Source organism: Apiospora kogelbergensis (assembly GCF_038363985.1).
Source record: "Apiospora kogelbergensis strain CBS 113332 chromosome Unknown utg000003l_segment0_segment0, whole genome shotgun sequence".
NCBI lineage: Eukaryota > Fungi > Ascomycota > Sordariomycetes > Amphisphaeriales > Apiosporaceae > Apiospora > Apiospora kogelbergensis.
Genome location: NW_027117420.1, coordinates 2,896,561 through 2,912,484, shown reverse-complemented (window position 1 = coordinate 2,912,484; position 15,924 = coordinate 2,896,561). Strand labels below are relative to the sequence as shown.

The window sequence follows — 15,924 nt, the reverse complement described above, 5'->3', positions numbered from 1 at the left end:
GCTGAGTAATCGCGGTACTTCCGTCGATATCTGTTATCGCCAAGAGATGCTTGGACAGGGAACGGCGAAATGGTTCGACAGCGGCTTCCGTGTCGCAGTCCAGAAAGCCCAGAAGTCCACCGCGGACAATGCCCAGTGGGCCCGACCTTCCCGACTCCAGGGTCTTCTGGCCACTAAAACTTTAGGGGGGAGGGAGTAGCCCAGCAGCCAGCAGCTCCGGACTGCAGGAGAAACAGGCTGCGCGCCACATCTATAAAGCTATTTCATGCCCTTGGACTTCTGCGACATCCCGTCGTGGAGCTGGAGCATCAAACATATATCAACCTAACTTAGTTGCAGATCAGCTCAGCTCGATCTCTTCTTTCCACCACTTCTTCTCCAACCACCATACCTATCCTATACCAGTGTGCATCGACTAGCTCATCATCAGCGGCCGGCCTCGTTCGACTGACATACCAGTTTTGACATCATCGACCTATACCCCACATCTGAATCGCCCGGTGGTCAGAATGTCGGAAAGCACTCCGATCCCTGGGCCTCCGGGACTGCCCATTATGGGTTGGAACGTGTCCGAGATCGACCCCCGGTGCCCTTTGAAGTCGCTCAAGTCCCTCGCAGATAAGTACGGCGAGGTCTACCGCCTGAACCTCCCCACCGGCCCTCTGGTCGTCCTCTGTTCCCATCAGCTGGTCGACGAGGCGTGTGACGAGAAGCGTTTCATCAAGCTGCCGGACTCGGCTCTGAAGGAGATTCGCGATGCCGTCCACGACGGTCTTTTCACCGCTTTCATCGACGAGGAGAACTGGGGCATTGCCCACCGAGTGCTGGTGCCCGCCTTCGGCCCCGTGAGCATCAGAGGCATGTTCGATGAGATGCGAGACATTGCCGGCCAATTGGCCATGAAGTGGGCCCGCTACGGCTCCAACACGCCCATCATGGTCACGGACGACTTCACTCGTCTGGCTCTCGACACATTGGCTCTGTGCTCAATGGACTATCGTTTCAACAGTTTCTACAAGCCCGAGATGCACCCGTTCGTCGAGGCCATGGGTGACTTCCTGGTCGAGGCCGGCAACAGATCCCGTCGCCCCGCCGTCGCTTCGTGGTTCTACAGCAAGGAGAACCAGAAGTACTACGAGGACATCGAGACGCTCCGCAAGACGGCGGACGAGGTGCTGCAGGAGCGCAAGAAGAACCCTAGCGATCGCAAGGATTTGATGGGAGCCATGTTGAACGGTGTCGACTCCAGGACTGGCAAGAAGATGACCGATCAGTCAATCACCGACAACTTGATCACATTCCTCATTGCTGGCCACGAAACCACAAGTGGCTTGCTGTCCTTCACATTCGCACAGTTACTGCGACATCCCGACGTCTACCGCAAAGCCCAGGAAGAAGTCGACCAGGTCGTCGGAACGGGCCAGATCACCGTGGATCACTTGTCGAAGCTTCCCTACATCAATGCTATTCTTCGTGAAATCCTCCGTCTCGACGCGCCCATCCCGGCATTCGGCGTACATGCCAAGGAGGATACCCTGCTTGCTGGCAAATACCCTGTTGCGGCCACGGACAGACTGCTTCTGCTTCTTTCCAAGTCCCATCTGGACCCTTCCGTCTTTGGAGACGATGCCGACCAGTTCAAACCGGAGCGCATGCTTGACGAGAACTTTGAGAAGCTGCCGCGAAATGCCTGGAAGCCCTTTGGCAACGGCGCTCGCGGCTGCATTGGCCGACCTTTTGCTTGGCAAGAGGCTCTGCTTTGCATCGCCATGCTTCTGCAAAACTTCAACTTCGTCATGGACCGATACGACGGCGATATCAAGCAAACTTTGACCATCAAGCCTGATGAGTTCTACATGAGAGCCATACTCCGCGATGGCATGACGCCCACTCAGTTGGAACACCGCTTGTCTGGCACGAGCCCGGAGAAGGCACAGAAGGCATCCAAAGATGCCGCACCGGTTGTTGGTTCCGGCGCCGGAAAGCCCATGACTGTTTTGTACGGTTCCAACAGCGGCACCTGCGAGGCATTGGCTCAACGTCTCGCTTCCGATGCGCCTCGACATGGATTCAAGGTTACCAAGCTTGACTGCATGGATAGCTCTTTCGGGAACTTGCCCAAGGATCAGCCCACTGTTGTCATCACTGCGTCGTACGAAGGCCAGCCACCCGACAATGCTGGCCTCTTTGTCTCGTGGGCTGAAAGCATTAAGGACAAGGACGCCCTCAAGGATTCTTCCTTCGCCGTGTTTGGCTGCGGTCACCACGAATGGGCCCAGACCTTCCACCGTATTCCCAAACTCGTCAACGACAAGCTTGCCGAGGCCGGTGCTGAACGACTTGCACCCATCGGCCTCGCCGATGTTGCCAGTGGCGATTGCTTCACCGACTTCGAGGCCTGGGAGGATGAGCAGCTCTGGCCCGCTCTCGCTAAACGCTATGGCGCCTCGCAAAGTGAAGAGGAGCCGTTCCTCGCTGCCAGCCTTAGTGTCACCATCGACAAGCCACGCTTGTCTACACTCCGCCAAGACCTGATGGAGGCTGAGGTGGTGGAAAGCCGAGCACTGACGGCCGAGGGTGAACCATCGAAGAGGCACCTCGAAATCAAGTTGCCCAGCTCCTCAACGTACCGCGCCGGTGATTACCTGGCCGTATTGCCTATTAACCCCACCGTCACCGTTCAGCGTGCCATGAAACGCTTCGCTCTCGCCTGGGATGCCAGTCTCACCATCAAGACCGATGCGCAGACCTCGCTGCCTACTAACACGCCTGTTTCAGCCAACGACATCTTTGGCGCCTACGTTGAGCTGGCGCAGCCCGCGACCAAGAGGAACATTGCCACTCTGGCCGAGGCGACCATGGACGAGAAGGTCAAGGCTGAGCTTCAGCGACTCGCCAATGACGACTTCGCGACTGAGATCATTGCCAAGCGCGTATCCGTGCTCGATCTGCTGGAGAAGTACTCAGCCGTTAACCTGCCCTTGGCGTCGTTCCTGACCATGCTCCCACCCATGCGCGTGCGCCAATAGTAAGTGATCTCACGTTATCCCAGTTGATCGAACCGCCCAACTAACCCTACTTCTTCTAGCTCTATCTCGTCTTCACCGCTCTGGAACCCATCTCATGTTACACTCACGTACTCCATTCTAGACGCCCCCTCCAAGTCGGGCCAGGGACAGTACGTCGGTGTTGCGTCCACCTACTTGTCATCCCTGAAGTCTGGTGACAGACTCAACGTCTCGATCCGCCAGTCTCACACGGCCTTCCATTTGCCTACGGACAGCGAGACAACACCCATCATCTGCGTCGCCGCCGGCACCGGTCTGGCTCCCTTCCGCGGCTTCATTCAGGAGCGCGCTGCGATGCTCAGCGCAGGCCGCAAGCTGGCTCCGGCCACGCTGTACTACGGCTGCCGCGAACCAGGCAAGGACGACCTGTACTCGGACGAGCTTTCGGGTTGGGAGAAGGACGGCGCCGTCACGGTGCGCCGCGTCTACAGCCGCAAGCCTGAGCTGAGTAACGACTGCAAATACGTCCAGCATGCCATATGGGAGGATCGTATGGATGTCAAGGAATCCTGGAAGGCCGGTGCCCGCTTGTACATCTGCGGCTCCAAGGCTGTTGGTGATGCCGTTACCGACGTCGCCCTAAAGATGCATATCGCTGCCCAGAAGAAGGAGGGCCAGGATATCACGGAGGAGGAAGCTAAGGTGTGGTGGAACGAGCTACGCAATGCTCGCTACGCCACTGATGTCTTTGACTAAATAGTCGCGCTTTTTACAGCATCCAAGTAGGGTCCTGGATACGCTGGTTTTGTTTCGAATCACATTGGCCAGTAGCCAGACTTCGGAACGCCCGGCAGCATTGTCCATTCCACAAACGTTTTGGCATGGCGTCTTGGTGGGAATATATTGGCTTGAACATAGATGATTTCGGGCGGTACCCGCCTCTGGGTATACCACGTCTAAATCAATAGTATCAAAACAAAACAGCTATATTGAAATTATTCCTTTTTCCTTCGTTTCCATTCTCCTGTGTCTTTGTCTTTCATACTTTGGCCACCAGGAGCCACCGTCGATCCAAGCACGCCCACCGACTGAAGACGAAGCTCACCAAACTGACGGCCAGTACGGCGCAGAGGAATACTACATAGGCAGTTGGCCCCACGCTCTCGACCAGCTCGCCGCTGACGGGGATGCATATGAGCGTTGCCAAACTGGCCACGAAGTACATGGTGCCGTAGTACCGACCGAACTCGTCGGCGCGACAGAGCTGTCCTACACAGGCGGGGGTCAGGGCCATCCAGCCACCCGTGCCGAAGCCGAACAGGCCCGCAAAGGCGTATAGAGCAGCCAAAGAGCTTTGGCCCAGGGGCAGCCACAGGGCTAGCATCCAGAACAGAGTGAAGACGGTCATGGCCAACAGCATGTTGAAGCGGCCGACCTTGTCGGCGAGCCAGCCGGGCCCCAGGCGCCCGAGGCAGCTGACGCCGTTCAGGATGGCGATGAGGTAAAAGCCCGTCGTCTCTGGCGGGTAGCTCGGGTTGGCCAGGCTCGCGTAGGTCGGGAGGATGCCCAGGGCGCTGAAGAGAACGACCTCGAAGCCGAAGACGCTGACGGTTAGGAGAGTGAAGCGGAGGTCGCCGAAGATGGCGAGGGGAAATGATTTTGGGCTTTTGTTTCTTTCCCCTCCTGCTCCTCCTCGGTGGCGCAGAGGTGGGATCCGCGCCTTCATCAGCAAGTTGCTTACCAGCAAGCACCCCGTAAAGATCAGGCCCAGGATCCGGATGGACCAGGCGTACCCGTACCGTGGGAGCGTGGCTTGCAGGATCAGGGGCAAGGTGAGGCCCCCGAACGAGGACCCGATCATGACGACGCCCTGCGCGAAGCCGCGGCGACGGTTGAACCAATGCGCGACGACGGCCAAGGGCGTGGTAGTCAGGGCAGCGCCCGACGTCCCGCCCAGGACGCCGCAGCACAGCAAGAAATGCCAGAACTGCGTGCATTCGGCCAGCAGGAAGACCATGAGCAAATACCCCACACTGCCGACGAGGGCGATCCAGCGGGGGCCGTAGTGGTCGAAGAGGGGGCCCACCCACAGGCCCAGAGCAAGGCTCAGGTAGGTGAAGACGGACGGGATCCAGCCCACGTCCCGCGAGCTGAGGTGGGATAGCTGGTGCATGTGCCAGTAGTCCTGCAGAGTGCCGATGGAGACCATGAAGCCGAAGGAGGCGAAGGCCATGCTGAAGGCCGAGGCGACAACGAGCCAGGCGCGAAGGCCACCTTCGGGGAAGTCGAGCTCGACGGTGTAGGTGTCGAGGGGTGGTGTTTGGCCAGCCTCGAGTTCGCCGTCGCCGTGGCCGCCGTCGGCTAGGCAATGACCATTGCTAGTAGCCTTTGAGTGGACGCGGGCTTCCTGGTTGACCGCATCCTTATCGGCGGCTTTCTCCGGAGCTTCACCGACATTGACTTGTTTGGAACCCCGTGATGTGACTCTCGATATCTGCCGACATACCTGATCGAAGAGCTCGTCCGGCTCTGGAGGTATCCCGGGGGTAGGTTCTGCAAGTGCACCGTAGGGTTCGATGCCGGGTCCATGATCGCTGCTCTTGTCCGTGCCCTGCTCTATTCCGGCGAATGCAATGGCGTTTCATCGAATACCCGTAGTGCCTATTGAAGAAGCCGTACAGCCATCATTTCTGAGGGATAGGTGAACAGCGCCAGGCCATCTAATATATATCGGATGATCAGATCAGGATTATACTTATCTATGAGCAATTGACTCCAGCGAGACCGGCGTGGACCCCGCCGGATGAGTATTAGCATGGGTCAAATAGGAATAGAGCGTCGACGGACGGTCTAGGGGGCCGGACCAGTAGGCACTTGAAGTCAACAATCATGGTGGGTGGAGAACCGACCCCAAACTATAGCAAGCCACCTCCGATTCCACCGCTGATGATCATGCGGGGTGTTTTGCTCCGCAACAACATGTACGCCCTTCGAGCGTTATTCTTCCCTGTGCTATGTTTTATGCTACGTTGGGTCCATCGGTTCACAGCGAATGGGCAGCTGGGTAGATCACGACATAGCGTTGCTTAAAACCAGCTTCTTTCACATACGACCACATCCTGCTGAATACTAGGGATCCCGTCCGCTCTCCCATATATAAGCAGCAGAGAGCCGAATTAGTACTAGGGTCGGTGACGACCTGGGAATCCTCGGTGTTGTATGTTTTTGTTTTTTGTCTTCTGTTTTTTTGTCGTTTCGAGATACTCTGAGCACCTTCTTGCCATATTGCATAGTCTCAAAACGGTCTTTATCAGAGCGAAACAACGTAGTGAAGTATGTTGTTGACTACTGCCACGTCGGCACTAAAATTCTACTCTCTGCCTTGCTAGCATCTGACAAACATGTACTCCCCATTCACATCCTGCTGGACCTTGGCCTTTAGCCCAGCTGCTCCGACCTCTGTCTGATAGGCCGTGTTGCGTTGGCCCAACGGGTTTTCTCTGACATGCTGATCCGCGGAGCCCGTATGCCCAATCCCCAGGGACAGAAGCGCCACAGCCGAGTCCTTGTACTTGAGGGGACGCGTCGCGTTGCGAACCATGGCAAAGACGAGCGTGGCGGCCGTCAGTGCCAAGATGGCCAGCGGGCACGCCATCCAAGGCCAGTTGACGACGATGAAGGTCTGCGGCTCCAGCGCCACGCCGGCGAGGCCCTGCGCCGCCACGTTGTCCTCATCACGCATCTGCGCCGACAGAATCTCGGCGAGGGCCCGCATGACGACCCCGGGGCCGTGCTCGATCATGTACTGCGTGATGCCGAACTCCAGGCCGCCATTCCGCCCAAAGTCGAGCGACCGGGGCCTCTGGGGCATCTGACCGCTGACCATGTTTCCCAGGACTGAGTTCAGTCTCTCTGCGGTGTGAAAGTTGACCGACCAGGCTGGAGCAGAAGGAGCCTTCGTCCCGTCCTCTTCCGTGCGATACATAATAGAGGGATCCCCTGCCTCCAAAGCCTTGCTAGCGACGTCGTCCCGCACGAGCCACTTGTCTGTGCGTGTACCGTTTTGATACACTCCGTTTCGGACGGTGACGTTTCTGAAAGTCTGCACGCACGGGTGTATCCGGCACAGGTAGTAGTCGACGGTGGCGTTGCGTTCCCATGCCCAGCCTTTGGCGTCGGGCGCCGCGTTGCGCGCGTCTGTCCAATTGGCCGCGGCAAAGTTCAAGAAGGAGTAGTCCGGCATGTTCATCATGGTGGTGGCGTCCATGCCGAAACGGAAGATCTGTGGATCCACGGTGATGTTCGGGAACCGGGCGCCGTTGGTCAGCTTGGGGCCGACGGTGATGCTGACTGGCGACCGTGCTATGAACGACACGGTATCGTTGCGCTCCAGAGTGAGGGCGGGACGGGGCCCGCCGAGGCATTGTGAGCAGGCGCCCAGCGTCTCGACGTAGTCCCAGTGGCAGCTCGGAGCGGTACATTCGAACTTAGGGTTGCTGTTGGGCACGCTGTTGTTGTTCTTGGCTGGGGGGTCAAAAGCACTCAGCAGAAGACCCTGTATAGCTACTTGTTCTAATCATCGGTGTCAGCTTTCAACTTCTCCCCAAAACGATTGGTGTGTCGTAAGACGCACTGGAGTAGGTTTTTTCGCCCATCTGCAACGAATCGGCGGTCCAGTTCCTCGCTATCGAAAGCGAGGCTGTGGCATTGCGCGCCGGGGTCATCCGGGACTCGAAACTCAGGACCTGCTGAGCCGTGGGCTCAAAAGCCAGAGCCACCACGGTCAGGACACAGGCGAGCTTGGTGATCCATGCCTTGCCCTTGGTGTCCCAGATCAGCTTCAGGGCGCCCCAGGGCCCGCGACTGGCCCGGTCGAAAGTCTGCAGGTCGGTCAGGGCCCGTGGCTTTTCGAACCAGACCCATTTCATCTGGCTGATGACGCTGCCGAGGGGCAGCATCAGGGCCGTCTTGGCCAGGGTTGAGAAGATGGATATCAGCGAGTTGGGCTGGATGGGTAGCGGCCAGTCCCGCAGCAGTTGGTTCTCCCACAACCCCAGGATGATGCATATCGCCGCCGTGGAAGCAATGGCGAAAAGGAGCGAGATGAGCTCGAGACTCCAGGTCCAGTCCTGGAAGGCTTCCCAACAGCCTCGGTGGGCTTCTGGGACGGGCACTATTCCGTGCTCTACCCTCGGGTCGGTCTGACCGTCGTCGGCAGGAACAGCCCTATAAGTAGCCGAAGCAGGGCCTTTGGGTGCGGGCACGGTGCTTTCGCTCGTCGTGGTCGCCATCGCGATGGTTCGAATTCGATGGGAATGTCGATGAAGAAGACGGGAAATTCTTGTCGTATGATAGTCGGTAAAACTTTTCCTTTAACATACTTCTCCAGGCCATGTATAGAGGGGCATCTGTTGTTAGGGGGCAGATAGCAGCAGGGCTATCGTGGATGCCAGCAAATACAGGAGCCACTGCAGTGGAAACACACTGGCTAATACGGCTGTCCTGGACCAATCGGAGGCCAGCGTGGCGGTGTCTGTCCAAACGGCCAGCTAGATTATAGCGTGTTGCATGCGTTAGTGCTTACTTGCTGACCGGGGGTTTGGGGGCTGTAACGGCCTAGCTTGGATGGCTTTACTGGCCTAGTGCGGCAAACATCCGCTCTCTCAGCCCTAGGCCGAAGTGCAGAATAATGAAATGTTGTTCTTCAGGGTAATGAAGCCAATTATAATATCCTCGCATACACATCTTCCATTGCCGGAAGATACGGCAAGCTATAACTCATTGCGTTCTCCAAAGCAAGACGGAGCGCTTGGTTGCAATCGGTGAAACTGCTAAAGCTGTAAGTCCTGTTCTTCCAAATGCCACAGCCCGGACAGTCTATATACTCTTATTATACTGCTTGATTGTCTATTAATGATAACGACCGCAGAACCATTATTTACAGACCGACAAGTTCGAAAGCAAGAAGCTGAAGCAGGATGATGAAAGTACCGAGAACGGTATAGCTTTCCACGAGCTGCTTGATATAGCTTGCATTTCGGGAATCAGAAAGTGGTCTTCCTATCGCTGTGAGGTGGACTTGTGTATGTATAGATGCATATTGTAATAGTGCTGTCACTAGTCTCCGTGTCCCCATAATAATTACCCTTAAACGGCCGATCGACAATGGTAGTAAAGCAGAGGGACATATTATTGGCCTCCATCATTGGGATATGTAAAACCTCAGGTTCTTGTGGTGGCCAGCTCGATATGCGGATAGGGAAAATTCACCTTTCGCTTACATTGGAAGCTGTCACAAGCACAAGCAGTGTCTCTCCAAGCGAGGGACCATGCATTGGCTGGCCATATGGAGAGTTTATCAAGCCAGACATATCTGGTCTTGCTCGGCTGGGCGCCCTGCCAGCTAGAATCATGTAGCCAATCATCATAAACAGCCCCTGGCTGCCATCCCCCCCTTTACCCCGCCTTCTCCAACTTACCCCTTATCTGATCGGGCATGACTCATCCCGCTATCCATGTTGCATTATCCTACGCCTTTTTGAGAAATATAAATCCATTCGCACGCTCCATCCTTCTTTCGTCTACCAACACGAAAGGATGGCCGACGTTCGAGTAATCAAAGCCATGCCAGAGCATGTGCCGGCGATTCGCGCCATGGTTCAGGCCGCCTACGCCAAGTACGTAGAACGCATCGGCAGGCCGCCCGCGCCCATGCTTGCGGACTACGAGAAGATGCTCGCGGGAAATGCGCAGGAAGTATGGGTTCTCGCACGAGAAAGCACTACTACGGATGCGCCAGCGTCATCTTCGACACCCAACAGCGATAGCGAGAAGGGGAGACGGGCAGCAGAAGCAGAGCGAGCCCGGAGAGCAAGAGGGCGGGGGGAAGGGGCCAAGCCGCGTTAGGCTCCGTCATCGTGGCTCTCGATCCCCAATGCGCAACTGCACTCAAGATCAACAATCTCGTCGTGGACCCAAACTCCCAGGGGAAAGGCTATGGACGCGTTCTCATGGGATTTGCCGAGGAATTGGCGAGGAATCGAGGGCTGTGCAAGCTGACTCTTTTCACCAACGTCATGATGTGGGAAAACATCGGCCTGTACGCCAAGTTGGGGTTTGCGGAGACAGGGAGGAGGGTCGAGGATGGGTACGAGAGGGTTTATTTCGAGAAAAGTCTCCGGCCATATTGAATGTTTGATCGGGACTCGTACGCTGCGGCACAGGCAGTCGCTGACTAGATCAGCCTGCAAGTTGAGATCTGAACTATCGGCAGACCACGATGGCCTAACGAACGAGGTTGCATGTCAACGTCACGATCTATCCACTGTTGGGGAAACTAGCCCCCGCAAACAAGCGCCAGCGGCACTCGCAGAATCGCCCGCAGACCGTGATTGGCGCGCTTCCACCGCCGCGTGATGGTGGGCAGGGGGACATGTTGGGGTTTCTGCGGGGGAGGGGGGAACAACGGGCACCAAATCCACCAAATCCACCCACACCTCCCTCTCCCTCTCCCTCTCCGGAGGCTGGGGGTCGGCGCGTTTTCGGAACCTCGTCGGCCAGCTGCCGACTCATCGCGAGTCAGTCGATCCGCCTGGCCTCTGGTCTTGGCTGCATCTATGCTCGTGGCGTATATGAAGCATCGTGTTCCCTCGCATCCATGCTGTCCCAGACGTCTCTGCACCGATCCTCACCCACACTTCCTAATCCAGCCCACCAACGAATCCAAGAAGGGCACGATAACAGGCATTCTGCATGACATAGACAGAAAGCCGTCATGATGGACCGCCTCCCCGGCTTCAATGTCGCAAACTTCCTCGAGAAGCGGCAGTTGCTCATCGCCATCAACTGTGTCGCCGCCCTGTCCATTTTCTTCTTCGGCTATGACCAGGGCATGATGGGCGGCGTCAACAACGCCAAGGACTACATCGACCTCATGGGCTTCGGGCACGTCGATCCGGAAACCAATGCGCCCGTCATCACCGACTCGCTACTGCAAGGCGGCATCGTCTCCGTCTACTACCTCGGCACCCTGTGCGGCTGCCTGATGGGCGGGTCCATTGGCGACCGGCTCGGCCGCATCAAGACCATTGGTGTCGGCGCCGCCTGGGCCATCGTCGGCGCTATCCTGCAGTGTTCGGCCATGAACCACGACTGGATGATCTGCGGTACGTGACAGCCGTTTCGGGGATGCGTGTGTGTGTGCATGTGCGCAAGTTGCTGACTTGACCGAATAGCTCGCCTCGTGAACGGCATTGGCACCGGTATCCTGAACGCCATCGTGCCCGTCTGGGCCACAGAGACCGCCGAACACACCTCGCGCGGCCAGTTCATCGCCATCGAGTTCACGTTGAACATCTTCGGCGTGGTCGTGGCCTACTGGCTCGAGTTCGGTTTATCGTTCATCGACAACGGCGAGAGCGCGTTCCGGTGGCGTTTCCCCATCGCGTTCCAGATCATCCCGCTCCTGGTCTTGTTGGCCGTCGTCTGGTTCCTCCCCGAGTCCCCGCGCTGGCTGGTCAAGGTGGGCCGCGACGACGAGGCCCAGTTCATCCTCCGTCGCCTGCGGGGCTCCACGGGCGATGACGCCGTCCGCGCCGACCTCGAGTACCACGACATCCGCAACATCGCCCAGCTCGAGACTAAGGAGTCCAAGCACAACTCGTATTACCACATGTTCTTCAATATCGGGTCCGGTGAGCTGCACACGGGCCGTCGCGTGCAGCTGGTAATCTGGCTTCAGATCATCCAGGAATGGACTGGCATTGCCGGAGGTCAGTCTTTTCCCTACCTAGTTTGGCATAAAGTTCAAAAGCGCACCGTCCTGGTAGCTAACTAACAATCCTGTTTACAGTCACTGTGTATGCCCCGACTATCTTCCGCACCGCCGGCTTCGACACCGAGAAGAGCCAGTGGATCAGCGGTCTTAACAACATCTTCTACATGTTCGCCACGCTCATCTGCGTCTTCACACTGGACCGGATCGGTCGGCGTTGGACCCTGTACTGGGGTGCCGTGGGGCAAGGCATCGCCATGTTCCTCGCCGGCGCCTTCTCCAAGCTAGGTCAGCAAGCCACGACCGGCGGCGACCTGGCCAAAGCCAACTCGTACGGCGCGGCGGCGGCCTCCTTCGTCTTCATCTTCACGTCGGTTTTCGGCGCGACCTGGCTGACCGTCCCCTGGTTGTATCCGGCGGAAATCTTTCCGCTGCAGGTACGCGCGAAGGGCAACGCGTGGGGCGTGGTGGGCTGGTCCATCGGCAACGGCTGGCTGACGCTGCTGTGCCCCGTCATGTTCAACGCCATCGGCGAGAACACGCTGCACATCTTCGGCGCCTGCAACATCCTCGCCATCCCCGTCGTCTGGGCCCTCTACCCGGAGAGCAACCAGCGCACCCTTGAGGAGATGGACCTGCTGTTCGCCGCGCCCACCCCCTGGGTCTGGGACGCCGAGTCCACCTTTCGCCGGCTCAGCGCCGAGCGGCCCGAGCTCGTCGCTGCAGCGCACAACCACCATAAGGTCGTGGATCCCGAGGCGGGCGTCCTGGCGACGCGGCATCATGAGCATGCGGCGGCGGCTGCTGCGGAGAAGGACAGAGAGGCCGGGGCTGTGTCTCCATAGTCGTGTTTCATTATTTTGATCGGCATCGATCATATAATCAGATAGATCTTAGAACATCTTAGTTATATGTGGACGCTCATGGTATAGATATATAGAATATAGTCTGACCATCATCTAACCAAGTGTCGTGCCCACCAAGGGGTTTTAGGTGTAGTGAGAAATGCCACCAGAAGTTGTTGGGACAGTTACATATCAGTGGGTTCATGTTTCTATCTTATTATCCTCGAGGACATAAATATGTGCTTCGATCAAGCATTGTTGATTGTTACCCTCGTTAGGAACACATACCGCTATCCTAGAGAAAGGTGAAAAGAGATCGAAGTGTCAGTAAGAAATGAGCAGCTGTTGGGGCCACGAAGTTTCCTTATGCTCCCTCAGAACCGCTAGGTTTCAGTTTCATGTTGTCATCTATCAATACGTAGAGGAAGACAATATGATTCTCTCTTCCTCGAATAACCCTTTCATTTTTGGCTTGTTGGCGCATGCGCCACACCAACTTTGACTAAAACCCCCGTTTCCTCGCCAGCCACGAAGACCGAGATCGGTCAAACTCCTCAGTCCCTTCGTCAAAATAGCCATGAGTGAGTTTTAAATGCAGGGCTGCTTGAAATCACATGCTATCATCCCAACTTTGTCTGAGACCTACTTCTCAGAAGGTTTCTCGTACCAGGCTGAAACGCATAATTAGAGCCCTTGCTGTCAATAGGAAAGAAACTGTGTGCAAGAACGATATACCGACGAGATTCCGTCTTGTTTTATTCGTTGAAGTAACTCCTTGTAATGCCTGCTAACCACTGATAAACATTTTGTTCACCCTGTTTGTGTTCCCTGTGTAGTCCCTGATATGTATCCCACCCCTATGAAACTCGATGGTAAAACGACCTGCCCTTCAACCAAGAATCAGAACGCTTGGATATTTCCCTATTTCCATAAACCCCTCGGGAATCCTTCCAAACCATGCCAGTGCGCAATAAAATGCAAACTTAGTAGACCAATCCCAGCGGCTCTGGCAACTTCTCTTCCTACTTCTGCACCTCAAAACGTATGTCAACGAAGTAGCTCTCTCCGCGTGCACCTCCTCTCTCATCTTCAGTTTCTTCCTCCTCCTCCTCCTCCTCATCGTCGATGACAATAGGAGCAGTCTTGGAACCAACGTTCTCTCCCGCCTGCGGTTCTTCATCCGTCTCCATAGACTCAATGATTGTCGCGTCACCGGAATTCGATGCTCTGTCAGCAAACGGATCTTTCCATACTGGAGTAGGATTACTCGGTTTATGGTCCAGGGGATTCGGGACGACGAACTGCGGATGCCGCTTTCGCCGTGTACGCCGAGAGAGACTGCCGCTACTGCTGATTTTAACGCCTGGGCTAGACTGAAAAGAGCGTATGCGCTGGATGGCCTGAAAGGCATTGATGGGCGTGGTCGACGGCGGTGTCAACACCATTTCCGAGCCTGACGAGTTATCGTCGTCGTTCTCTTCCTCTCCGAGGGGAGGTGTTTCGCTAACACGTCCTATAGATGCTTCGTTGGTCAGCTTGGAAACGCAAACATCCGATGATTTGGGCTGTTCTTGGTTACCTACCTGGTGGTGTGGCAGCTTTCTCCCCCGTATTGGCGTGTACCGAAACCCGTCCATGAGGCTGGGGTCGCTGAGCCTGATGGCCATGGTTTTGTCTGCCTGATCTATAAAGTTCGCCCTGCTAACCGCAGGGGCGAAGCGGGCTCCTTTTTTCCGGTGTATCCGAAGGAGACGGGCGCATCCAGCACCCGCCCGTGATCTCGAATGATAGGCCAGTGATCACGCCCAGAGCATCTACATAGTCCCTGCAGCTATTGCACGGGTACGAATCAATGTAGATCATCAGTCTCTGCCGCGCGCCCAGATTCATATTCCGGACCTGACTGAGACAACTGGCCTGTTTTCGTACGTAGTCCTCTTCCTTTTGGCCAGGAGTTCTTGCGACAAGGGATTCTGTGACGGAAAACGCGTAGAACGTCGACAACAAGACTTCCACGTGACAGGCCTTCACCCGGCCATGATGCTCGGGCTCGGGAACCATATTGCCGTTGTCACGGCCCCGCGTGAAGACGTGACCGAAAAGAGGCGCAACGAGGTTGTGAGCGACCCAGCCCCACAGTTCGGAATCGACAACTTGTGGGTGTCGTTCTGAGTCCGTTTTCCAGCCGGAGCTGGCATAATATGCCGGCCCTTTCACCGTAGCATCTTCGCTATCTCGACCAAAGTCGAAGGCCGTACGTATGGGCGAAACTTCATCGTAGGGCATGATAAAGCCCAGAGTCTTGATGTCCGGCAGAGGCACCTTTGTATCGATGGTGTCTATGAGACCAAACACCCCGATCTTCGAACCCACAGGAGCCAGTCTGAACTCGTGGAAACCCGAGCCGCCGCCCTTGCGATGATGAATCTTCGCGATTCTGCGCCGCGCAGTATGCTCCAACAAGCCCAAGATCTCTGGCTGGTTCTTCGCGGCCCGGCGGTGCTCGCGACCGAGTCCCGTGTTGACGTATTTGGCTCTTTCCTGGAGTGCGAATTCGTTTTCGCCGGCATAGTCGCTAGCCTTCCGCTGATTCCTGTCGGTTCGAGTAATGTCTGCCGACTTATTGACTACAAGAAACTGCACGAGATCATAGTCTGCCATCAAGCAAGCCAACATCAATGGCGTGGCTCCATTCGATGCTGCTAAGTCCAGCGACCCCGGGCTTTCCTTGAGATGCGCAATCACTTGACCCAAATTTCCATCCAAGCATCGCAGATGAACGGAACTGAGTCCCAGCTGTTCAACTCGTAATGCCATCTTTGATGTGATGCTGGGATTTGGGCGTCAGCAGGACATACCAAGACCGGTAGGTTGTTGCAATCCATATGTGTAGGTGTCACAATATTTGCAAGGTGTGGTGGAAGATATACATGTAAACTGGCGATGGGAAAAAAAAACTGTCCACTTACCTCCTTGAAACTCGAGGTGACGCAAATACCGGGATGAGCAGATTAATGGCAGGAGCTTGGCGATATGTTAGAAGGGAAGTTGCGTTGCATGCGATGACGTGTTGATGAGGCGACGTCGAGATTGAAGCTGCATGAACAAGAATGCCAGTTGCAATCGCATATGAGCTGTTCTGGCGGGAGTGGCTATGTTCACGATGGTGGAGTTCATGCCATGAGCAGATGGACGACGACAGGCTGCTACGTTTGCGAAATGGAGATAGTGGAATGGGGCAGGAAGGAAATCAGGTGAAATATAGCACGCAAACTTGTACTTGGATGAGCATTAAATC

The 15,924-nt window shown here is 56.1% G+C and overlaps 6 protein-coding genes across 6 annotated transcripts; 3 read left to right on the top strand and 3 right to left on the bottom strand.

Annotated features, from left to right (window-relative positions):
• Window positions 1-509: 509 nt before the first annotated feature.
• Window positions 510-3,764, top strand: PG998_005711 (uncharacterized protein; the record flags this gene model as incomplete). Its single annotated transcript, XM_066872529.1, has 2 exons — window positions 510-3,028; window positions 3,089-3,764. 2 exons carry the CDS (start codon window positions 510-512, stop codon window positions 3,762-3,764), a joined length of 3,195 nt encoding a protein of 1,064 aa, XP_066732626.1.
• Window positions 3,765-4,047: 283 nt separating this feature from the next.
• Window positions 4,048-5,597, bottom strand: PG998_005710 (major facilitator superfamily domain-containing protein; the record flags this gene model as incomplete). The annotated part of the gene is made up of 2 exons (XM_066872528.1): window positions 4,048-5,445; window positions 5,511-5,597. The coding sequence occupies 2 exons, from the start codon at window positions 5,595-5,597 to the stop codon at window positions 4,048-4,050; spliced, it is 1,485 nt and encodes a 494-aa protein (XP_066732625.1).
• Window positions 5,598-6,393: 796 nt separating this feature from the next.
• On the bottom strand, window positions 6,394-8,299 carry PG998_005709 (uncharacterized protein; the record flags this gene model as incomplete). The annotated part of the gene is made up of 2 exons (XM_066872527.1): window positions 6,394-7,532; window positions 7,642-8,299. The coding sequence occupies 2 exons, from the start codon at window positions 8,297-8,299 to the stop codon at window positions 6,394-6,396; spliced, it is 1,797 nt and encodes a 598-aa protein (XP_066732624.1).
• Window positions 8,300-9,605: 1,306 nt separating this feature from the next.
• Window positions 9,606-10,198, top strand: PG998_005708 (uncharacterized protein; the record flags this gene model as incomplete). The annotated part of the gene is made up of 2 exons (XM_066872526.1): window positions 9,606-9,764; window positions 9,836-10,198. 2 exons carry the CDS (start codon window positions 9,606-9,608, stop codon window positions 10,196-10,198), a joined length of 522 nt encoding a protein of 173 aa, XP_066732623.1.
• A 584-nt stretch (window positions 10,199-10,782) lies between these two features.
• On the top strand, window positions 10,783-12,626 carry PG998_005707 (general substrate transporter; the record flags this gene model as incomplete). The annotated part of the gene is made up of 3 exons (XM_066872525.1): window positions 10,783-11,173; window positions 11,243-11,779; window positions 11,860-12,626. The coding sequence occupies 3 exons, from the start codon at window positions 10,783-10,785 to the stop codon at window positions 12,624-12,626; spliced, it is 1,695 nt and encodes a 564-aa protein (XP_066732622.1).
• Window positions 12,627-13,648: 1,022 nt separating this feature from the next.
• Window positions 13,649-15,443, bottom strand: PG998_005706 (uncharacterized protein; the record flags this gene model as incomplete). Its single annotated transcript, XM_066872524.1, has 2 exons — window positions 13,649-14,209; window positions 14,556-15,443. 2 exons carry the CDS (start codon window positions 15,441-15,443, stop codon window positions 13,649-13,651), a joined length of 1,449 nt encoding a protein of 482 aa, XP_066732621.1.
• Between the last annotated feature and the right edge of the window lie 481 nt (window positions 15,444-15,924).